We start from the raw sequence: 21,396 nt of genomic DNA, 5'->3' as shown, positions 1-21,396 counted from the left end.
TGATTCTGGTTATAGGACTTGATTAGAGTACATACTTAATAGGTGCTTTTCCTGTACTGTATATCATGTCACCTTGTTCATAGGGAGCCTTTAGTCAGAGTACGTTGAGTAACACTTAAGTGGTTGCTATGTACATGCATTTACAGTTTTACCAAACTGAATAACAAAGCTTAAAAGGCTATATTATATATTTGTTATAAACTGTGTGTGTAACCTTTTAGCTAAAAAAATTGTCTCAAACTGGTAAGCTATAAAATAGCTGAAGAATTTTCATAATTGTAACGTTAAAAAAATTGGTATGGTTAACGACTAAAGTACCTTTTTTTAAAGCCCTTTAAGAGATGGCTTTGTGATGGAGACATTGACAAACATTTCACTACATAAAAGTGCTTGTACCAACATGTCGATGGTTTTGTCTACTGCACTTTTTGAAGTGCTAAATAGTAGTATTCTTCCAATATCATTGGGCTCTCACTCTTCAGAATTGAAAGTATGCTAATGTTGCCAGTACAAAAACTCTGCATAGAGCAGCCCTAAAATAGAGATCTTACCCACAAAGCAGACCGTGTGAAGGACAGACTGAGATTGACCTGAATTTGATGGGTTAGTGATTATGGCTCGCCACTGATCGCAACTGACCAGAAGATTTATAGGTTCTTATCCAATTCAGACTACAGAGTTTAAGAACTCAGAGAGTTCTATATTGGGAGAGGATTCTCAGGGTGCTTGGCAAGAACAAGTACACTGAGGACAATACCAAATTGATAAAACCTTTATTGAAATTAACATAAAAATAAGAAATGCAATTAAATTTATAACTGCAAAACAGTAAAAATTCCGAAACTCCTGGTGGTACCATCTCTATTATAAGTACCTTAACCTAACATACTCATACCCTTCCTTGAGGACCCGGGAATAGGAGGTGAAGGACCAGCCTCACTCCTGGCATGCCTGATGATGCGATGGTGCTGGCTTCCCCAGTGGTTAGGAATGTTGAGTAGTTGTACGATACTGCATAAGCTGAGCTGATAGCGTGAAAGAAGATAGATTAGATAGATAGAGTTTAGAATTTAGGGAACTTATCCCTAAAGCTAGCCCTAAAGACTGACTATTGAATCTCTCTTACAGGGTATTTTATAGGATCCCGACCTATGTAATTCAGGCTCAACTTACTATACCCAATCTTATTTCCATACCCTAAGAAATTTATGGGTACCCTTCTCCTATAGGTTAGTGGATTATGACACTTACTTTCTAAATATATTAATAAGGATTATCTCATTCCAAAACTGCCAGCCTAGGCTCTCTTGATGACCTCCAAGTTGTGGTGTACCCTGCAGTTACCAACCGGTTGAAGAAGTCAGATAAACATGTGATGTGATGTGGATAGTTCCTCCCTTTGGTTCCCCGAAGTTCAGGGACCATTCTTATCTGTGCCAAAGGTTGCCAGCTTTTATGCTGACATAACTGATCATAGTTTTTGCTATATTGCAGATCTTACAAGCCTGTAGGCTTCTTGCATTTTAACAAAACTTCTCATTAGGAAATACATGCCTCAACATATCCTAAATTCCAAGGAATTAATACTAATAAAATATAAGAATTAAATGGATTAATTTCAGAAAAGAAATATATTAATTGATACTGCTGTCTGGATTAGTAGGAGATAATAGTTAGCAAATAATCCTATGGGCTACAAGATGGAGGAAAGGGATACAACATGTAAGCAGAGTGATCATAGTGGTGACAGACAAATGTCTAAATTATGTGTCTTGGGGCTTTCTACAATTAAAGACTCTAAAGTCTTCTCTTCCTCACCACAACAATTTCCAGCTTCAGTGTTCTTATGATCCTTTTCCCAGTATATGACCCATTTTGGCTACGTAAGTGAGCAGTTAATTCATAAGACAAATGAAATGTGTAAGTGTATTTAATTAGCTTCTTGAAGGTGAAAGGGAAGAAGTGGGTTTTCAGGAGAGCTATACTAGTGGAGAGGAAGTTGGATTTATGTTTAAAAGGAACTAATGATGTTGGATAGAGGAGGCAATGGGGGAGGAGAAGCAATGAATAAATATCAAATTCATACTAGAATCTAAAAATACTTATGTTTAAGGTCAGTTCTTACCAAGGGCTGTGTAGAAAATTGAGAGCACAGATAAGTCTTTAAAATGGTGACTTTTTAAAAAAGTTGTTCTTTGGAACTATCAAGTTATGCACATTGTTGATTTATGTCATTGTATGCTGCTGTTAACTTTGTGCACCCTTTCCTATCTTAGTGTGTAAGATGCAACGTGTGTGTGTGTGTGTGAGAGATGTCTTTAATAACATTTTCCACTCTTCAAGGTAAGGACCTTAACTACTTTTGTGTCTTGTACAGCATCAAGCACAATGGGGCCCAATCCTCATTGGGGCCTTTGGGTGCTACTGAAATCTACTAAATGAAAATGCTAGAGCTACCATTTTAGAATCTTTTAAAAGGCTTTTTTGCATTATTGGATTTTTTATGTGCAGCTACAAAATAGTCTGCATGTAACTTGAAAATTATTGGCAATACTTTTATATTCTGTTCTCTCACAAAGAACTGTTACTACTCCTCCTCCTCCTCCTCCACTTAACTCATGAAACATGGAAATAACAAAAGTTTTAGAATTTTGAATTTAGCCACAGTATCTGTCATCTTTCCTGCCAGCAACATGCTTCTCATGAAGTTTCATTCATGCCACAAAGTTCTGGATCCTTGCATTTCCTTTTTTAAAGATAGGAGTGATGAGCCCATATAGAAGGGTTTCATTGATCTGATTTGAAAGACTGATTTGAAAAACCTGAACAAAACATTTTTTGGAAAGTGTTTTTCCTCTACGGACGCAAATGCTAGATGTCAAGAATGTAGTTAATACAGGAAGTACTCATGTTCTTTTGAGTATCCTCAACCCAAACTAATAAAGGTTGATTCGATCAGTCACAAAGCAGTATCTTCAATTTTAGTAGATGTTTGATCCTCTTGTTTTATTTGCAGTTTCTTCTTCTTACTGTTTTTAATTTTAAAAATATACTGGAGGTATTTTAATGTGAATTATGCTATTTTTTTCTAGTTATTAAATTATGTCTTAAAAGAGCTCATGGAAGTAAAGCAAGTGAGAGAGAACCTCTTGCAAGTTCATCTAAATGGCAAGTTATATTGCATTCTTTTAAATTAAAAATACTATATATTTGCTTTTTGTAGTGGGTTTTCACTTACTGTAAATCTAAACTAATAGTGCCTTTAAAGATGTTTCAGAATATCTGCTCTCATAAAAATCTTTGCCTGCTATCCATTGTTTAGTTATGAAAGATAGATTGTCTGAAGCAACATTTCAAGAGGTGTACAAGTAGTCTTACTTCAAAAATAATATAAAGTCCCACTTCGGGAAAAAGTTCCTGGAATAAGTCTCTTCGCTGGTGGCATAATGGTGTGACAACTGGGGTGTAGAATGAGCAAAGGAGGTAATTTAGTGTTTGATGTATAATCACCACTTTCTTTTAGGGCTCTTACAGACAAATGATAAAATAGCACTCAAGGAGATCACGAGACAACTACAAATGGAAAATGTGGTTGGAGACAAAGTTTTCGTGAGTATGAACTTCTTGCTGCTCTTTTAGGCACCGCTTTAAAAAAAAAAAAAAAAAAAGAGCATTACAAGACTTAAACAAAAGATCTCCCCTCAGAAAAATAACCACAACAAATAAGTAACTTTTCCATATATTGACCAGACTAAAATGAATAGATTTGAGCCTTACTGCAAAACTGATGGACTGTCTCACTCTTCACATAATTATCTTTTCAGAATTTATAAATGATTTTGAATACTACTGATATGAGATTTATGGAATTAGAAGAACAATGTTAACCTGTTAAGGCCCTTGTAAAGTATTTCCTAAGTCCGTCTGTCTTGACGGTAGAAAATACCAGACAGTACTTATGAACGTACAGTCAATGTCACCATGCCTGTTGTCGATCACACTTGAGAAAGTCAATTTCAGGTCAGACTGACAAAAACTGGGTAGACACTACCAGAGTGGTGGTTTATTCTATAATCCAGATTTAACCAAACCTGCAACAAATGTGGCTTCTGGATCACTAAACCAGCTTAATATAGATCCACAGGGCATCTCCTGAGGCCTTCCAGCCTATGTTGCCACCCAGACAAACTGGACTTCTTTGGTGAAGGGTTATTAAAACCAAAAATCACCCCACATTAGCTTCTTTGAGTCCGAGGGGGCCAGTCATTTACCCAGGTCAATAGATGCTCAGGACCTTACACAAAAAACAATGCTGTAGCCAGTACTCAGTAAACTAAGAAAAGGAGTTATTAAAAGGTTAAGGCATGTAAAACACTTTACAGTTGGATTGAAGTACACAGTTCAAATTGTTTGTAGGAATGTTAAGTCTGCTAGTCGTCTTCCCCCCCCCCCCCCCCACACACACACAAAATCCTGGCTCTGTTATAGGTCAGGCAGTTCCCTGGAGTATATGCTCTGCCATCCTTCCATCTGAATTGCAGATTTTGGCTTACACCTTTGCCTACCTGCTTTCTGAGGTGTTTTCAGGGATGAGTCCAGATGCCTTTGTTTACAGCTCCTTTGTTACTTCTAAAGAGCTAACCTGTGGGCATTTCTCAGACCCACAACATGTTTGAGTTAGACACCGAGCAAAATTTCATAACTCCATACATAATGTCGATATACACCTTATAACAAGATAATAGTATTCAGCAGGTTATAACTTTTTTTTCAGTGATACCTCACAAGGCATACTTTGTATAAGATTTATCACCACTTTCAGTGATGACCATAGTAGTGTAGACGTCACCTTCCCCTTTAGACAGTATTACCATATATTTATATGCAATGTTGAGTGTAACTTTTATGAAGTTAACTTGTTTTTCTGAAAAAATCTTTTTTTAATCAGAAATTTTAACTATTTCATCACAAAATAGTGAAAAGACCCTCTTAAAACTTGCTTGAAACATCTAACTATATAGATGAGGCAAAGAGTTCTAGTGAAACTCAAAATTGATAGTTCCAAATGTATTGCTACTAATAGACTGGAGCATCTGGATAACATCAGCTACAATAGTTATTTCTTTACAAATAAAGGATTGATCAATAACGTACTAAGTATTTTAAATTCGTTGTTCAACTAGCAATATTTTTAGAAGTATTAGTCTGAAGCATGTTAAACTGTAGTTTATTACTTCTTCCTAGTAAGCTTGGCTTTAAAATCTGAATTGGATAATGAGGACAGTGGGTATGAGGTCTGCCAGGTGCCTTAGAGAGGAGAAAAAAGTCCCTTATCTTCTGACTTTAAGGGAGACAAGATTGAGTAAGTGGTAGATTCCTGACTTTTGAGCTAGTATTTGTAGGGTTTCAATATGGTTAAAACTTAGCTAGGTGGGCACCAACTTTAAAAAGATTTAGCCTAAATATTAGAAAGTGCTTTCTAACTATAAGGATAGTTGTATTCTGGAATAGGTTACCAAGGGGTGTTGTGGAATCCCCCCTCACTGGAGATTTTTAAGAACAGATTAGACAAACACCTGTTCAGGATGGTCTAGTTATACTTGATTCTGCCTCAGCACGGGGAATGAACTAAATGATCTTTGAGGACCTTCCTACCCTACATTGATATATTTTATATCTTTCTTTCCTTTAGGGTAGTTTTGCTGAAAACCTTGCATTTCTTCTTGAAGCTTTAAAGAAAGGTAAATATTTTGTATAAGACTTTAAACCCCCGGTGAGTTTTAACAAACTTTCACCCAAATGCTGTAGAGAAATCAAAGATTACCTCACGCTCTAGACAAGTGGTCTCCAATCCTTTTTAAGCCCAAGATAACTTTTTGAATCTAAGGGCAACCCAGGATCTACCCTGTCCCTTCCCCAAAGCCCTGCCCTGCTCACTCCATCCCCCCTCTCTGTCGCTTGCTCTCCCCCACCCTCCCTCACTTTCACTGGGCTGGGGTAGGTGGTTGTGGTTTGGGAGGGGGTACGGGGCTCTGGGCTTGGGCCAAGGAGTTTGGTGTGTGGGAGGGGGCTCTGGGCTGAGCCTGGGGCAGGAGGTTGGGCTATAGGAGGGGGTCCGGGGCGCTAGCTCTGGGAGGAGGTTGGGGTGCAGGAGGGGGTACGGGGTGCTAGCTCTGGGAGGGGGATCAGGGCAGGAGCAGAGTGTTGGGATTCAGGAGGGGGGTTGGGGTGCTGGCTCCAGGAGGGGGTTGGGGCGCAGCCTCCTGCTGGGCAACACTTCCTTTCAGCAGCTCCCAGTGGGCGGCAGGCACAGCGAGGCGAAGGCAGGCTCCTTGCCTATCCGGCCCCACACCGCTCCTGGAAGGGGCCAGTGTGGTCCATGCGCTGCACCTCTCTGCAAGCACTGCCCCCACAGCTCTCCTAGCCAATGGGAGCTGCGGGGGCGGTGCTTGCAGGCAGGAGCAGTGCGTGGAGGGAGATCCCTGCTTTTCCCCCTCACCCCCGGCTGGGGGGCTGCACTGGCCGCTTCTGGGGGCAGCGTGGGGCCAGAGTAGGCAGGGAGTTTGCCTTAGCAGTAGCTATACTACACCACCGGAGATCGCGATCAACTGGGAGATCCTCTAGGATCAACCAGTCGGTGACCACTGCTCTGGACCATAGTACAAGGCACTTCTGCATGAGAATGAACCTTGGTTGCAAAATGGGTAGAGTGAACAGTCGTGTGGTCATATCAAGCATTGTGATGTTTGAATCAAATGCTTAAGCTTAATTTACAGGAGCAGCACTAAAGACTTCTTTCTACTGTTCATTGAATGGCTAAGGATGGCAGGTTTAAAAAAAAAATCTGAAAATAGTATTGAACTTTTTTCTGTTGCTTCTAAACAGTTACTGTTTGATTTTTTTTTTTTTTTTGGTCTCATTCTTACCACCTTCCCCCGGCAAAATGCAGTCAGATTTTGCAGGTTTTATTGTTCATTCTACCAAAAGCAAATATTTGCTATGCATTCAGGTGTAGAATGCAGTGGTGGATGTGCATGTAGATTTTTGCAATGCTGTTATCAAGTCTGTTTGCCCATGATGAGAATTGATATAGCCTTCTTAAAATATTAAAATGATAAATGGGCGTCTTAACTGTCTGTTTTCACTGTTTATTTGTAACCAAAAAATATCTTGACAAGCTAGTTTAACCTCTGCAGTACTTTAAGCTAAATAATCATCATCAACCATGGCATGTAGCAAATACACATGAGATGGGGGTCTTATGAAATTAGCAAAGATTCTATAAACAGGTTAAAACTTGAGGGCACACTAGAACAAAAGTGCTGCAAAGGTAAGAAGTCTAATAGTTGTGTACTTACCAGTTCAGTAATATACTGTTTTAATTCCTGTCTTAGGTGACCGAGATAGCAGTTGTCCAGTGCTCTTTATACTGGATGAATTTGACCTCTTTGTTCATCACAAGAACCAGACATTACTGTATAATCTTTTTGATATATCCCAGTCAGCACAGACTCCGGTAACAGTTATTGGACTTACATGTAGACAAGTAAGAAGTTTTTCTTTTCTGTTTTATAGAGCTTATGTTTCTGACAACTGTAATGTTTCATATTCTTTTCATATTTTTATTCTTAAGAGTCATGTCTTAAGAGACAATTCTGCTAACTTCGGAAACTTCTCCCCCTGACCTAGCGTTGTTATATTGGCTTACTTTAAAAATTGATTCTAGTACAGATACAAAATAAGTGACACAAAATAGTAAATATTCAGAGCAAATGGGAACATAAGTAGGAAAACAGGAATATGCTCCAGTAACCTCTCTCACTAAGAAAATGAAGGAGGTTCTTTCAGATTTAATAGGAAGCAATTTTTTCCTGCATCTTAATATCTGTCTTAAAGATGAAGCATCTCACCAAAAAGTACCAAAAGTTATAAAAAGAAAAGGACAACACAAGAAGCTATTAAAGTTAATGCCATAGAAACAATGTCAGTGCTATGTCAATTTCTCCTATGTCTTAACCAGACTGTACTTCAGGAGAAAAAGCTGTAGTCACCCCACTTAATCTTTGCGTTGCCTATGTCTGGACTTAAAGATGGAATTGAGGACAGGGTCATCTTCAGGGTATAGTAACAAACTTATCACTGGTGTCCCCCACAAAAAAGATTTAGAATAAGCACTAAAAATGACTTTAAACCACACTGACACTGTCAAAGAAGAATGCCTTTTCATTTCAGGTAATTAAAAAGAAATAAACTATATATAAACTTCTACACTCTTAAGACATAGGGGAACACAGAACAACAATAAGCATTACCCAGTGTAACATTGTTGTTTTGTTTTGTAATTAATATAAAGAACTGCTAAAAAGTTTAAACAAACTAAATGTTGCAGGGATTACATACAGTATGTAGCCACAAACTCAACAGTAGTAATTGTGAATCTTCAGGCTTGCCTTATATGTAACTAGGCTTTTCGGATCTCTGCTTTTTTTGTTCCCTGTTAGCTTCAGTTTTACTGCTTAAAAATGGTTACATTCTGGAGAAGAGGGCAAAAACTTGGACTTCTTTTACTACTTTGCAGGAGCCATGATAATCCATTTCTCATTAGTTTTCCATCTAAAAAAGATCAGGATCAGCATTGTTACCTATCTTTTGTTCTACAGGCTGCTGGTCTCTTCCTTTCCTCATTCACTATTGAGCAAGTGTAGAAACTTGGATCAAACTACACTGTCTTTCTACCACACTATGAAATATGACAAATGCTTTTTTTAAAAACAAACCTTTTTCACCAGTAATTGCTGCTATAACACTGCCATACTTACAAAAGAAAAGACTTCTGATCTAGACTAATTTTGGGAAGTGTGGAGGTGGGGCAGGGTAAAATGTTTCAGGCTTTTCTTACGTTCACTTTGTTAAATATAAGGCAGTCTTGCTTATCATTAAACACTAAATCTGTGCGTTACTACAATAAGGTATGTCTTCGTGGAATACAAACTACGTGTGTTTTTAAAAAGCTGGTTAAACAACCATCATTCCTTCAATCAAACACTCGTGATGATAACATTAACAATCTAGAAAAGTATTATTAAAGATTATTTTAACTTTTTTTAATGCTCTTAAAGCAACAGTTGAAAAGATGACTAGGTTACAAAAAAAGAAGAGGAAGATGTCTTAGAAAACAATGGGCCTCCAATAGAGCAGAAGTTTAGAGGTGCTTCTGGTTTTTGGTTTGGGGCAATGTCTAATGGGCAAGTTACTTGAAGTTAATATTGGACCAATTAATGTACAGAATGTGCAGTTAATGTACAGAATCTCTTCTGTTATAAAGGTTCCTGTTTCCAGGGTCCACTACACTCTCCATCAGTGACTTACTTAATTGGATTCAGGAGCAAAATCTTTTATAAAAAGCCTTATTTTAAACAATCTTCCACATCTTTTTAGAGAGTCTCATTAGATTTCATGAGAATTGGAGGTTGATATACAGTGGGTCATCAGATTGTATATACAAGATTGTGTTTTTTGTCCTATTACTACTGTACTTACTTTTAGTTTGTCTTGATTTCATTCTCTTTCTGGAGATGATTTCATGCATTTTTAACAAAGCCTAAACTTTCCCAATTTCAGGGCAAGTAAAAGGACTGGAAAAAGTAATCCGTCTCTTACCCAAATGTCACTGTAATAGGGAAGCAGTACTTAATTTTCCTTTTAATAGACAAATGCCAATTTTCTCTTATTTCCTTCTGATGACAAGCTCTTTATTACCTCTCTAGAGAAAATCAGATTATTCTTCCTCCTCAAAAGCAGCCTAATAGTATTTGTGTGGTACAAGAGAATTATTCTTCTAAAAGAGAAATGTTGGCTCTTGAAATTTTTCTGGCAAGATCAGGTTCAGCCTTCCAAAAGACATGTGAAATGAGCCACCAACCTACACATTTTTACAGTCCTGATACAGTGGCTGAAGTCTTGAATACAACCCAAAGTAATTGAAATATTTAGTCTATGGAATAATTACTGTGTGTCCCAGCAACTAATTACTGTGACTTAAGTAAATAGCTTGTAGTTGGGCATTTAAAAGAAACATTGTCAATTGTATTATAAATTAGCAAGTTTGTTACTAATCATGCTTTAGATTATTAAAACAAAACTTTAATAATCCAGTTTTTTCTATTTATGCTATTTGTACTTTCCTCTTACACTGTTTCACTGAATCTGTCTTTTTTAAACAAGGATATTCTGGAACTCCTGGAAAAGAGAGTGAAGTCAAGGTTCTCCCACCGACAGATATATTTGCTGAATTCGTTTGATTTTAAACAATATCTTAAAATATTTAAAGAACAGTTGTATATACCTGCAGAGTTTCTATACAAGCCTTTCACACAGAAATGGAATAAGAATGTTCAGGTAACTTGAAACAAAGGTATTAATAATGAAGTAATTAATTTGTCTCACTGAAGTGTTTGAAAAAGTTAAAATTCATAATTTTTCTAAATTGCTGTGGTTTATAATGTTTTTGTCTTTAGTGTCCTCTGTTTATTTTTGGTATTCACTATTTAAGGAAGGAATAAAATGTGAAATAGCCTATGTTTTCTCTTTTGCTTCAGGTTTTTAGAAAAATAGTGTGAATTTAACTGTTTGTATTATCATAGCTCCTAGTAGCCCTAGCCCCATTGTCCTAGGCATTGTACAAATAGAACAAAAGTACAAGAAAAACAGTAAGACAATATTGGTCAGCAGACCAGTGGCTGAGCCCATTTTCAAGTAATTTATTAATCTGAGTAAAGGATGATGTGATGAATCATGTGAATGTTGAATCACGTGCCATCTGAAATAATCCTGAGCAGATTGTGCTTGGATTTAAGCTCTCTTGAGAGGGAATGACGTTTACACTGACCATGTGCCTTGAAGAAACTGTGTACATATGATATAGCTTGTATTGTGAATGAAACCTTGGACTTTGTTTAATAAGCTGATTGTTAACATGTATATCTCTAGCTGTATTTCACTATTTGTGATATGAAACTGCCTTGGGCTGTGTTAGATCTGTCAGTTAGGTACTGAGCAGCACGTGGATGGGAAAGCAAATCTGGGAAAGGAAATAGTGCTGGTGACTTGATAGCACTTCGGTGAGCTATTGAGTCAGAATGCCCCAGAATAGCATTAGAACCACAGAGTGATCGTTTGTGCTGTCTTTCTGAAGAACCTTAGAGGTCCTGTTTCTGGCCATTAAAGAACCCATGGCACTTTGTATGAAGAGCAGATATTAAATTAATAAAGTTTAAGGCCAGATGTAACCACTAGATAGTCTAGCTTGGCCATGTGAAAATTATAGGCCATTACATTTTACCCAGTTACCTCAGTATCGAGTTCAATTATTCATTTGTTTAAAGCATATTTTCCAAAAAGACACTCAATCTTCATTTGAAGACACTGAGATAGAGAATCCACGTCTTGCCTTGAGACTTTTTAGGTATAAAAAGTGCCTTATTTCTAATTTGAATTTCTCTGGCTTCAGCTTTCAGCTACTGGATCTTGTTGTTCTCTTCTCTGCTACATTAAAAAGGACCTGGTTTTAGCCCCTTCTTCCTAAAATCCCTCGTTTGACCTTCAAACTCCAAGCTCTTCCTCCTCAGAAGCAAGTTCCCACAGTGGGGCGGCTGATTCTGCCTAAACGGGTGTGGGTGTGTGTGCGCATGCAGGGGCGGGATGAGGCCCTGCCCCCAGCCAAGCTGGAGCCTGGCCAGGGAGCCTGGGCCCTCTATCTGCCCAGAGTGGACGGGCCCAAGAGCAGCCCCTGACCCGTGTCCCCAGGCCTCCTGCCCAAGGCAGGAGGAAGGTCAGTGGCTCCTCACAGCTGCTTGTGCAGCTTTTACCCCAACCCAGCTCCAGCTTCCAGTCTGGCCTGGTGGTGGGGCTGAAGAGCAGCAGCCGGGCCATGGCAAAAGCCACCTGGGCAGCTGTGGGGAGCCACGGACCTTCAGTCTGCCCTAGGAGAGGGGCCCAGGAGGCAGGGACACTGGCCAGGGGCTGCTCTTTGGGGGGCCTTCCCCACCCTGGGCAGATGGTGGGTCCATGGCTCCCCACAACTGCTTAGGCTCCCCGGGCCGGGCTTGGCTGTGGGCGGGCCTCAAAGGGAAGAGGAGGGGCAAGGGGCCAGGCCTGGGCAAAAAGTGGACAGGCCATGCCCATCCACTTTCAAAAAGTGCCAGAGCCAAGGCCCCTTGACAACCCCCGCCCACCAACCCTCCTGCCCCGTTTTGGTGCCCTAGTCCCAGATCAGGACACACCAGCTAAAACAAGCCCCAGATCCTGCCACAACAGATGCAAAACCTGCAGACTTATCTCCACTGCTACAATGATCAACACCCTCCACAACCTTTCAAGGTCCGTGAGTTGTACAAATGTGGTATACCTCACCAGTGCACTAAATGCTCCCACACCAACTATGTGGGTGAAACCAATCACTATGCTCTTGAATGAACTGTCATAGGGGAAAAAAAAAAACACCATATCACCTGTGGGCGAACACTTTTTTTTCATAATGCAGTCACTCTGTATCTGACCTATCAGTACTCTTAATCAGGGTTTTGGAGCAGCGCCTGGAGCTGAAGCACGGAGCTGCAGGTTTTTGCCTGGAGCTGGAGCGGAGCCAGAGCACAGCTCCAGAGCACAGCTCCAAAGCCCTGCTTAGAATCACAGAAGAGTAGGGTTGGAAGAGACCTCAGGAGGGTCATCTAGTTCAACCCTCTGCTCAAAGCAGGATCAACCCCTACTAAATGATCCCAGCCAGGCCTTTGTCAAGCCAGGCCTTTAAAAACCTCTCAGGATGGAGATTCCACCACCTCCCTAGGTAACCCATTCCAGTGCTTCATCATGCTCCTAGTGAAATAGTTTTTCCTAATATCCAACAGAGACCATTGCTTCTTATTCTGTCATCTGCCACCACTGAGAACAGCCTAGCTCCATCCTCTTTGGAACCCCCCTTTCTCAAAGGAAACCTGCAGGGATATTAGTGGACCACTTACCACATTTCAAGGGACCATTCAAGGATAACTACTTTATGCTAAGCAATCTGTTCCACTTTTCCCAGACCTTATGGGATGGCTCCTGAAAGAAAGTCAGTCAACCTAAGCAATGCAATAGCTACACTGACACTATGCTGAGCTAATTACATCAACCATGACTCTATGCCAGTCAGGGAGGTGGTGGTGTTAAATTGGTGTAGAGGCACCCGGGAGCTAAATTTAAGTGAAGACACTTCCACAGCTAAGTCGATGCAAGGCAGCTTATGTCAACATAAACATATAGTGTAGACCAGGCCTAAGTGAGATCTTAGGAGAGGGAGTATCATTTGAATAATCTATTTGAAGAGTCTCAATAGTATGGAAATACAGTGGAGGATTTCTCATTTAAAGAGACTATAAACTTGTCTGCTGAGAGGTTGATTTACAAAAAACTAAGTGATGGCCAGAGCAGATAAGTTTATCAGAGAAGGCAAGTTGAATTGCTTTGTGTACAGCTAGTTAAATGATTAAGAATCAGATGTGGTTTTAAAACCATTAAAATATGGATACAAATGAGAAAATACATGAATTTCTTTCAGTAACCTTTTTCAATAGGTGTGTATATATAATCTAGAAGTTCTACAGTGATCATATAATTAGGCAAAACATTGAGAGTGCACCATAAAATATGTATTTTAGAGCTGAAAGGGGATTCAGCTAGTGGTGGCATGTTTAGTATTGCCTAGTTCAATATAAAATGGACTGTAATTTCACTTTTTTCAAGTTATATTTGTGGAAATGTTCTCTACAAGAGCTTGGCCTATCTTTCCCCCGAAAAGAGATTTCAGTGAATTTTTTTTCCAGAATTTTGCTCTGATTCCACAATAAATATTAATATTGGATAATAAAAATAGGTCTGGTTAGATGACCAAGAATTTTCCAGTTGGTCAAGAAACAGTACATCTTAAAAATTCCATTTTTAGTCTCTTTCAGAAGACAGAACAGTGCAAGATGTGCTACGAAATCATTTCCACTGCAGCAAAGACCTGCGATCACTTCACATGCTATTGGTATGCATTGATATTTGTCTCTAAAATATTGTTAAATCATGAAATTGCTAATACAGTAGCCTGTAAGCTAGTTATTTTTCCTACAAATTAATTGAGCTTTACTTGAAACATCTTCGTGGATAGGTTTTTTCAAATGTCATTAGCAGTGTATATTTGTACATTCCTTCATTCACTAGTGCATATTTTATTCCTTATTAAGTATATGAATAATTGTACTGACTTATGACTGTGCTTTTATTTAAGGATACACTTACGGTTCATGAGTCTTCATTATTTGACTATGTAGTCAACTGCTTCGTTCAGATGTAGTCCTTGCTTTATTGTAAAATGTATTGCTGAGCTATATAGTGTATACATATATAGAATGAATGTTTAAAGCATTTCACTCTTAAGAGACAACATCCAGTTAATCATATTTTGCCCTGAATAAGATTTTTTCCTACCTCTAACTGCTGAATCTGAACTATTTCTACTTCTTCAGAGTCCCTTTACTTCCGCTATCTTAACCACACAGCTGTACTACTTCTCGCACAAGCCTACTTGCAAGTCTGTAGCCGTAGCTGCTTTTTCCTAATCTTTGACTCCCGCCTCACATTCTTCTCCCACTCTTTTCTCCCTTTCCAGACAGGATCCTAATTATTTCTTCAGAGAAGATCAATGAGTTCTGATTGTCTCCCTGTTCCACTTTTTTACCCCCTACGTTTTCCTCTCTTGCCTCTTAATATGCTCTTTTTTTTTTCCTGTCATGGACACTGAGACTTCATGTCTGCTCTCTTCCCCCAACCTCCCATTGACCATCTCCCCATATCTTCTAACCTTCCTTGCCACTGCCTTCATCTCTACTCTCCCCCTTCTCCTCAGTCTCTCTGTCATCAGGTTCCTTTTCCTCCCAGTACAAACCTATTTTGATCTCTCCTAAGTAGACTTAAGGTGTTTTGGTTTCCTGGTCTCCCTCAAGCCCAAGCAGGAAGAACTGGGTATTATCTGGGGCCATTCAAGTGGCTTCATACCTTTTGTGATGTGGTCTTCAGCCGTCGTGGGTTTCCATGGTGGGCTGTCACAATTAACTGGGTTCCTAATTATAGTGCAGAGAGGAAAACAAATTGGCAGAGGTGCCCTCTAAGCAGCTTTTTGGGAAGAATCTGGCCAAATCTCTCAAATATCCATTGACCAAGTCCTCTTAGTGTTCTCAAGGTTTTCAGAGGGAAGGGGCTTACACCAGTCCTCCACTTGGAGGCAATCTTGTTCCAGGGCAGTCCAGGGATCCTTCACTTCTTTATGAAGGAGATTCCCAACAGACAGAACTCCTTTTTGCATTGCTGAACGCTGACCTCAAGCAGCCCTAATACAGCCTTGCTGGCCAGCACCCTACCCCTTTTTCAGTGATTCCATTAGAACGGTGGTGGGCAACCTCTGGCCCGCAGGCCGCATGTGGCCAGTCAGGGTAATCCACTGATGGGCCACGAGACAGTGTTTACATTGACTGTCCGCAGGCACGGCCACCCGCAGCTCCCAGTGGCCACAGTTCGCCGTTCCCGGCCAATGGGAGCTGTGGGAAGCAGCAGCCAGCACATCCCTGAGGCCTGCGCTGCTTTCCAGAACTCCTTTTGGCCAGGAACGGCGAACTGCAGCCACTGGGAGCTGCCTGCAGCCATGCCTGGAGGTGGTCAATGTAAACACTGTCTCGCGGCCTGCCAGCAATTACCCTGACGGACCCACCACTGCATTAGAAGGTCAATTCAGATCTTTCTCTTAGGCCTGGAATTATGGATCTTCAGTACCTGTACACAAGAAGAGATTAGTTTAGGATATGCCACAGTTCCTTCCTGGATCTCCTCCTGCCCATCAAATCTGGAATGTAGAGGTAGACAGCTGAGATCTTCTGAACAAAAAGGCCATCTGTCTTGTCTCTGACCCTACACCTCCACTTCCTGACCAGAGGCTAGGGATTTTACTCCTGATATTCCATTGTTTACTAGTGCACATGGAGCTCTTGTCCACTTTGAAACTCAACTACTGGATCTGCTGTAGAAAATTCTGAATTGGAACCACTCCTCTTGTCTATTCTTCAACCCATCTCACCTTGCAACTTCTTTTGCTTTGTGCACCTGTAGGATCTGTACTTTTCTCCCCCCTCATGTTAACACATTGGCAATACCAACACTTCACGATGTAACCAGAACATCCACTTCTGCCCGTCCTTTGGTCTTGCCTCTGACTTGTGTGTTTTCTGCAAAACCCTTAACCTTCATAACCAACTTGAATGAGGAAAATTATTCACATTGTATTTCTGCCTGAACATGATTCAAACCTCAATCTCCTCTCTAGTCCATGAACAGTTTCTCTCTTACAGACCACAGACACCTCTTCTGCAGGGAATTCCTATCTGCTTCCAGCCTTGGTAACCAAATATCAAGGTATGACATATTAGAATCTTTCCTCACCTGTGTCAGCCACACTTTTCAGCAGATAAATCACTGTGTTCTGAGTGGATTTGGCACAATTGGGTCTGATTCTGCTTATGCCTCCTGCAGAACTTTATTTTCCAGAGATGGTGCACACACCTGAGGAACTCTGTGCACATCCCAACCAAGAATCCTTTCTGTGTTACTCTTCCCCTTTGGACGCCAGGGAGCTAAGTTTCTCTGCATTAAACATGCCGCCATCCTATCAGGCTGGTGAGTTCACTTGAGCAGTTTATCAGCCCAAGAAATGTGCCCTCCTCAATATCCAGATCTCCATGTGCTATTTGCTCAGCTGTATTGAGCATGAAACCACTTTTGAACAACAGTTTTACATTCTGGTTTGCTGTGTTAACAAGTGAGGGTAGACTGCGTAGATTTCACTACAGGAACTTAACCCAACTGTCTCGGGAAAAGATATTTTCTCAGGGGATAGGAACAGAGAATTGAGCTGCTACTTCCCTGGTATCTAGCCTAAGAAAAATTAAACAGGACGAAGCTGAGAATTTCTCTGGATCTATTGCTTCGGATTCTCCAAGACCATGAGCACTGGCCACAGTCCTCTATTGATATTCCCCTGGAAACTTGACCTGTTATCCTGAGGCTAAAGCATCTTCTGCAGCTTGGAACAATTAGCGTTTGTTTCCTGGGGGCTAAGTGGTTTCCACTCTAACCTAACTGCCTCTCAGAGATAACTTTACCTGGTTCTGGAATACCTTTACCAGTAGTTAAAATAAAAGGGCTGAGGTGCTGAATTGTTCTCTCTAGCATGTCCTGAATTCCTTGTTTGGCTTGGAAAAGGGGCTGAAGGTGAGGTGAGCCCTGAGTTTACTCTTTGGCAATAAGAGGAAGTCAGAATACAGATTTTGTTCGTCTCATTACAGCACCCCACGCGCAGCCCAGTTTCCCCTTAATGGGACTTTCCCTTAATTTTGAATGTAGTTGTCTGCCATTTGAACCTGTGGGAGCAGTATCCCGGAGGTTGCTTTCTCTCGAGTTAGTTTGTAATTGGTGACTTCAGTGCAAGGAATCAGATGACCTTGCTAGTTATCTTTCTACCTTAATTTTTTTCCTATATCAGCACATATTTTTACTTACCCCTGCAGTTGGTTACTTAAGTTTAATTCAGAAATAATTATTTTACTTCATTATGTCAAGAACCTTTCAATTCTCTTCAATGGAATTTATATTCCCTTAATGTGGAACAGGCCCTGAAGTTTTGTCTTGCTCAGACTCAGTAATTCAGAAAAGTTCAGTACTTCAGCAACAGCAAAGCTGTTTGTAAGGCTACAGTAAATGACTGAACTTGGGAGTGTAGCCTAGGTGCTTATAACCCTGTTGGTAAAATCTAACTAACTGCAGGTTAGACAGGTTTTACCAAGACCCATTCCCTCATGACCACCTTAGGAGTGTGAAGGACTTAAGTATCTTCCAGCTGCAAGGCAGTCATCAGGCTGTCTCTGTATGCCTTCATCTGTGAGTATTTACTGAATTTCTGTATGGCAGAATTGCAGTGCAGTCATTCAGTGGTCCAAGCTCCACTCTAGGTAAGCTCTTATCTGTAGATATACTGCTCACTAGTTCCACTGGTATAAATGTAGGATAAGTGAAAAGGGGCTCACAACAGAAAACTTTTGGTAAGTTACCTTTATAGTCCTCTTTCTATTCTACATGTTTCCCATTTCACATTAAGGCTGTCATTTGTGAAGTCTTAACTGTTTCTCACTCTGATTTTTACCTAACTCAGTCCTTCAACTGGCAAGAAAGAGGCACTGATGCTTGTATACCTTGAATGAATGATAGTTCTGGTTCCTTCTTCCTGCCACTGAATATAGTGACTACCAGACAGGATAGGAGCAAAGGACTGTGACAGTTGTCAGTTATCTTTGCTTACAGCACCATGCTCTATTCTTACACTGGGACAAAACCCTAAAGATATGGGACTGGTCAACATTCAGTAGAAGATTCTTGATGATCACTTAACTGAATGGGGTAGAAACCAGGCCTTCTTTCAGATGGACCCACAGGAGTGGGAAACAGCAATAAAACCCATAGCCCACAAGACAGGACAGAAAACTGCAAATGTTTATTATAATTTTAAAAAGTAAATCTGCCATGGCTGAGATTTAATCTCCTGTTAATGTGCCTGTTTCCTCCCACCACCATCTAATATGCAGGTTTAAAGAATTAAAATTATATCTTTCTGTTCCACTGAAGAACATTGCTTGGCTGTGTATTTAAGAGTAAGTTATCAGCAGCTTTCTTAAATACTTGCCTTGTGAATTTGTATAAATTCTGAAATTAAAACAAATGTACAGTGGTGGTATGGGATACCAGTCTGGTCTGAAACAAATTAATTTCTATTTGCATTGTATTATTACTGGCTCAAATGTCATTTTAATGTTGGTCTTCAGTTATCAGCCATAGAAAAGTATAAGTCTACTGTATTCTGAATTTTCTAAAATTAGTGTTAGTTGTTCTGTACTTTCTAAAAATTCTGGCATGTCTTCTAAACTGGTAATTGGGTTCTGCCCACAAAAACATTTAAATATAAACTGTAATTGATATAACTTTGTATCTTGCAGGATAGATATAAACTTATTGGGGAACCTTGTCTCTATACTCCACAGGGTCAGCTAACTTTCATTTTCTATAAGTGCATTGGGCAAGTTGCTCCTCCCTGTATACAAAAGTAGTATATTTGAAATGATGTTCATAGTAGGATAGTCACTTGAAGGTCAAGTGAAAGCTAATTAATTAGGAATATCACTTAAGGCCAATTCTTCATTGAAATTTGTGTTTTCAGCCATTCTTTGCATCAATTTGTGAGCTATTAGTGTCTTGTCGTTTTGCGTTTGGAATCTAAATGTGGCTAGGCTGTACTGTTACCCAGATATAAGGTTTTTCTTTCTCCAGTCTTCAGAACAAATAACTCAAGATGAGTCAGTTGTATTAATGAACTAGCTGCCAGGAGCTGCCAGATTTTTAGCTGCCCTTAGTGTTGTAACTTCCACTGTAAAGTAATGCACATATCAGCTTTATTTATAAATGTTTCCCGTTGATTACTCTAGGAAGCATATACACTTTCACATATGAATGTCATGAGTATGGAATGTATATAATCAATATTTGTATAAGAAACATTTCTCTTGCTTTATTTTCAGATGCTTGCTTTAAGTAGCATAACAGTATCTCACCCATTTATGACTGGATCAGATCTTCTTGAAGCAAGCAAATTGTGCAGAATGGACTCAAAAGCAAACATTGTACATGGTAAATTCCAGTATTTTTTACTTTAATAATTTGTGAATATAGAACCCCTGAAGGTGCTAAGGTGATGGCCCTTAAGTTCTTCTCTTGCACTGGACAAGTAAAGTTCAGGAAACTGTCTTCTTCCTCACAAGTCCCCTTTAGTTCAGCTCCCTGGTGGGGGAACATCTCTGCCCCTGGGTAGTGCCCCCCGCTACTTTCCCATTACATCCTGTTACCTTACTTTTGAAGCCATGAAGTGTCTTTGGTCCTCTAGTTTAAGTGTTGGTTGATAGAAGCACTCCATGCTTTCATACCAGATCTTTCACTCCTGGTCTCTGGATATGAGTGAACTTTTTACAGGGTTTGTTTTTTTTAAAATGAGAATGTAGGTCTTGTCAAAGGTGCTATAGTTAGGGAACTTCTGTCTCCTGTGCCCTATCTACAGAAAGATAGTATGGACAAAGGTAGTATGAGGCTTCTTTCCCTGATCATCTGCCTTCCCTCATGGCTGGAGGAGAAAGTAATGTTCTCTGTAAAGGGAGCCAGAGGTTAGTTTTAAGTGGTAACCCTTGAGGCAGAAGAGCAGTTTCCTGGGACATTGTCATAAATATAAAGGGAAGGGTAAACCCCTTTGAAATCCCTCCTGGCCAGGGGAAAGCTCCTCTCACCTGTAAAGGGTTAAGAAGCTAAAGGTAACCTCGCTGGCACCTGACCAAAATGACCAATGAGGAGACAAGATATTTTCAAAAGCTGGGAGGAGGGAGAGAAACAAAGGGTCTGTGTGTCTGTCTATAGTCTGTCTTTGCCGGGGATAGACCAGGGATGGCGTCTTCGAACTTTTAGTAAGTAATCTAGCTAGGTACGTGTTAGATTATGATTTCTTGAAATGGCTGAGAAAAGAACTGTGCTGAATAGAATAACTATTTCTGTCTGTGTATCTTTTTTGTAACTTAAGGTTTTGCCTAGAGGGGTTCTCTATGTTTTGAATCTAATTACCCTGTAAGGTATCTACCATCCTGATTTTACAGGGGGGATTTCTTTATTTCTATTTACTTCTATTTTTATTAAAAGTCTTCTTGTAAGAAAACTGAATGCTTTTTCATTGTTCTCAGATCCAAGGGTTTGGGTCTGTGGTCACCTATGCAAATTGGTGAGGCTTTTTATCCAACATTTCCCAGGAAAGGGGGGGTGCAAGTGTTGGGAGGATTGTTCATTGTTCTTAAGATCCAAGAGTCTGGGTCTGTAGTCACCTAGGCAAATTGGTGAGGCTTTTTACCAAACTTTGTCCAGGAAGTGGGGTGCAAGGTTTTGGGAAGTATTTTTGGGGGAAAGACGCGTCCAAACAGCTCTTCCCCAGTAACCAGTATTAGTTTGGTGGTGGTAGCGGCCAATCCCAGGACAAAGGGTAGAATATTTTGTACCTTGGGGAAGTTTTGACCTAAGCTGGTAAAGAAAAGCTTAGGAGGTTTTTCATGCAGGTCCCCACATCTGTACCCTAGAGTTCAGAGTGGGGGAGGAACCTTGACAGACATAAGTTGCCATTCTGTTTTATCACTCATATTGTCAGACCAGTAGGGAAGAATGAGATGGCTTGAGGTGTAGTGCCATTAGTTC

At 40.1% G+C, this 21,396-nt stretch overlaps 1 protein-coding gene across 7 annotated transcripts in view; it reads left to right on the top strand.

Annotated features, from left to right (window-relative positions):
- The window catches only part of ORC4 (origin recognition complex subunit 4), a 63,351-nt gene that overhangs the window by 37,074 nt on the left and 4,881 nt on the right, over positions 1–21,396 (top strand). For 6 of the 7 annotated variants that reach the window (XR_013347455.1, XM_077829596.1, XM_077829594.1 and 3 more), the window contains 7 exons: positions 3,093–3,168; positions 3,524–3,609; positions 5,693–5,741; positions 7,395–7,546; positions 10,225–10,398; positions 13,982–14,068; positions 19,695–19,803. Coding sequence is in view for 5 of the 7 variants with exons in the window: in XM_077829596.1 (XP_077685722.1) it covers positions 3,093–3,168; positions 3,524–3,609; positions 5,693–5,741; positions 7,395–7,546; positions 10,225–10,398; positions 13,982–14,068; positions 19,695–19,803 (733 nt within the window). In the remaining 2 variants the exon portion in view is untranslated. Of the gene's footprint in view, positions 1–3,092; positions 3,169–3,523; positions 3,610–5,692; positions 5,742–7,394; positions 7,547–10,224; positions 10,399–13,981; positions 14,069–16,421; positions 16,486–16,602; positions 16,747–19,694; positions 19,804–21,396 lie in introns of all 7 variants that reach the window. The other variant, XR_013347456.1, reaches the window with a different exon arrangement.

This window comes from Eretmochelys imbricata, chromosome 11, assembly GCF_965152235.1.
Source record: "Eretmochelys imbricata isolate rEreImb1 chromosome 11, rEreImb1.hap1, whole genome shotgun sequence".
Taxonomy (NCBI): domain Eukaryota; kingdom Metazoa; phylum Chordata; order Testudines; family Cheloniidae; genus Eretmochelys; species Eretmochelys imbricata.
This window is presented reverse-complemented; position numbering and strand designations above follow the sequence as displayed.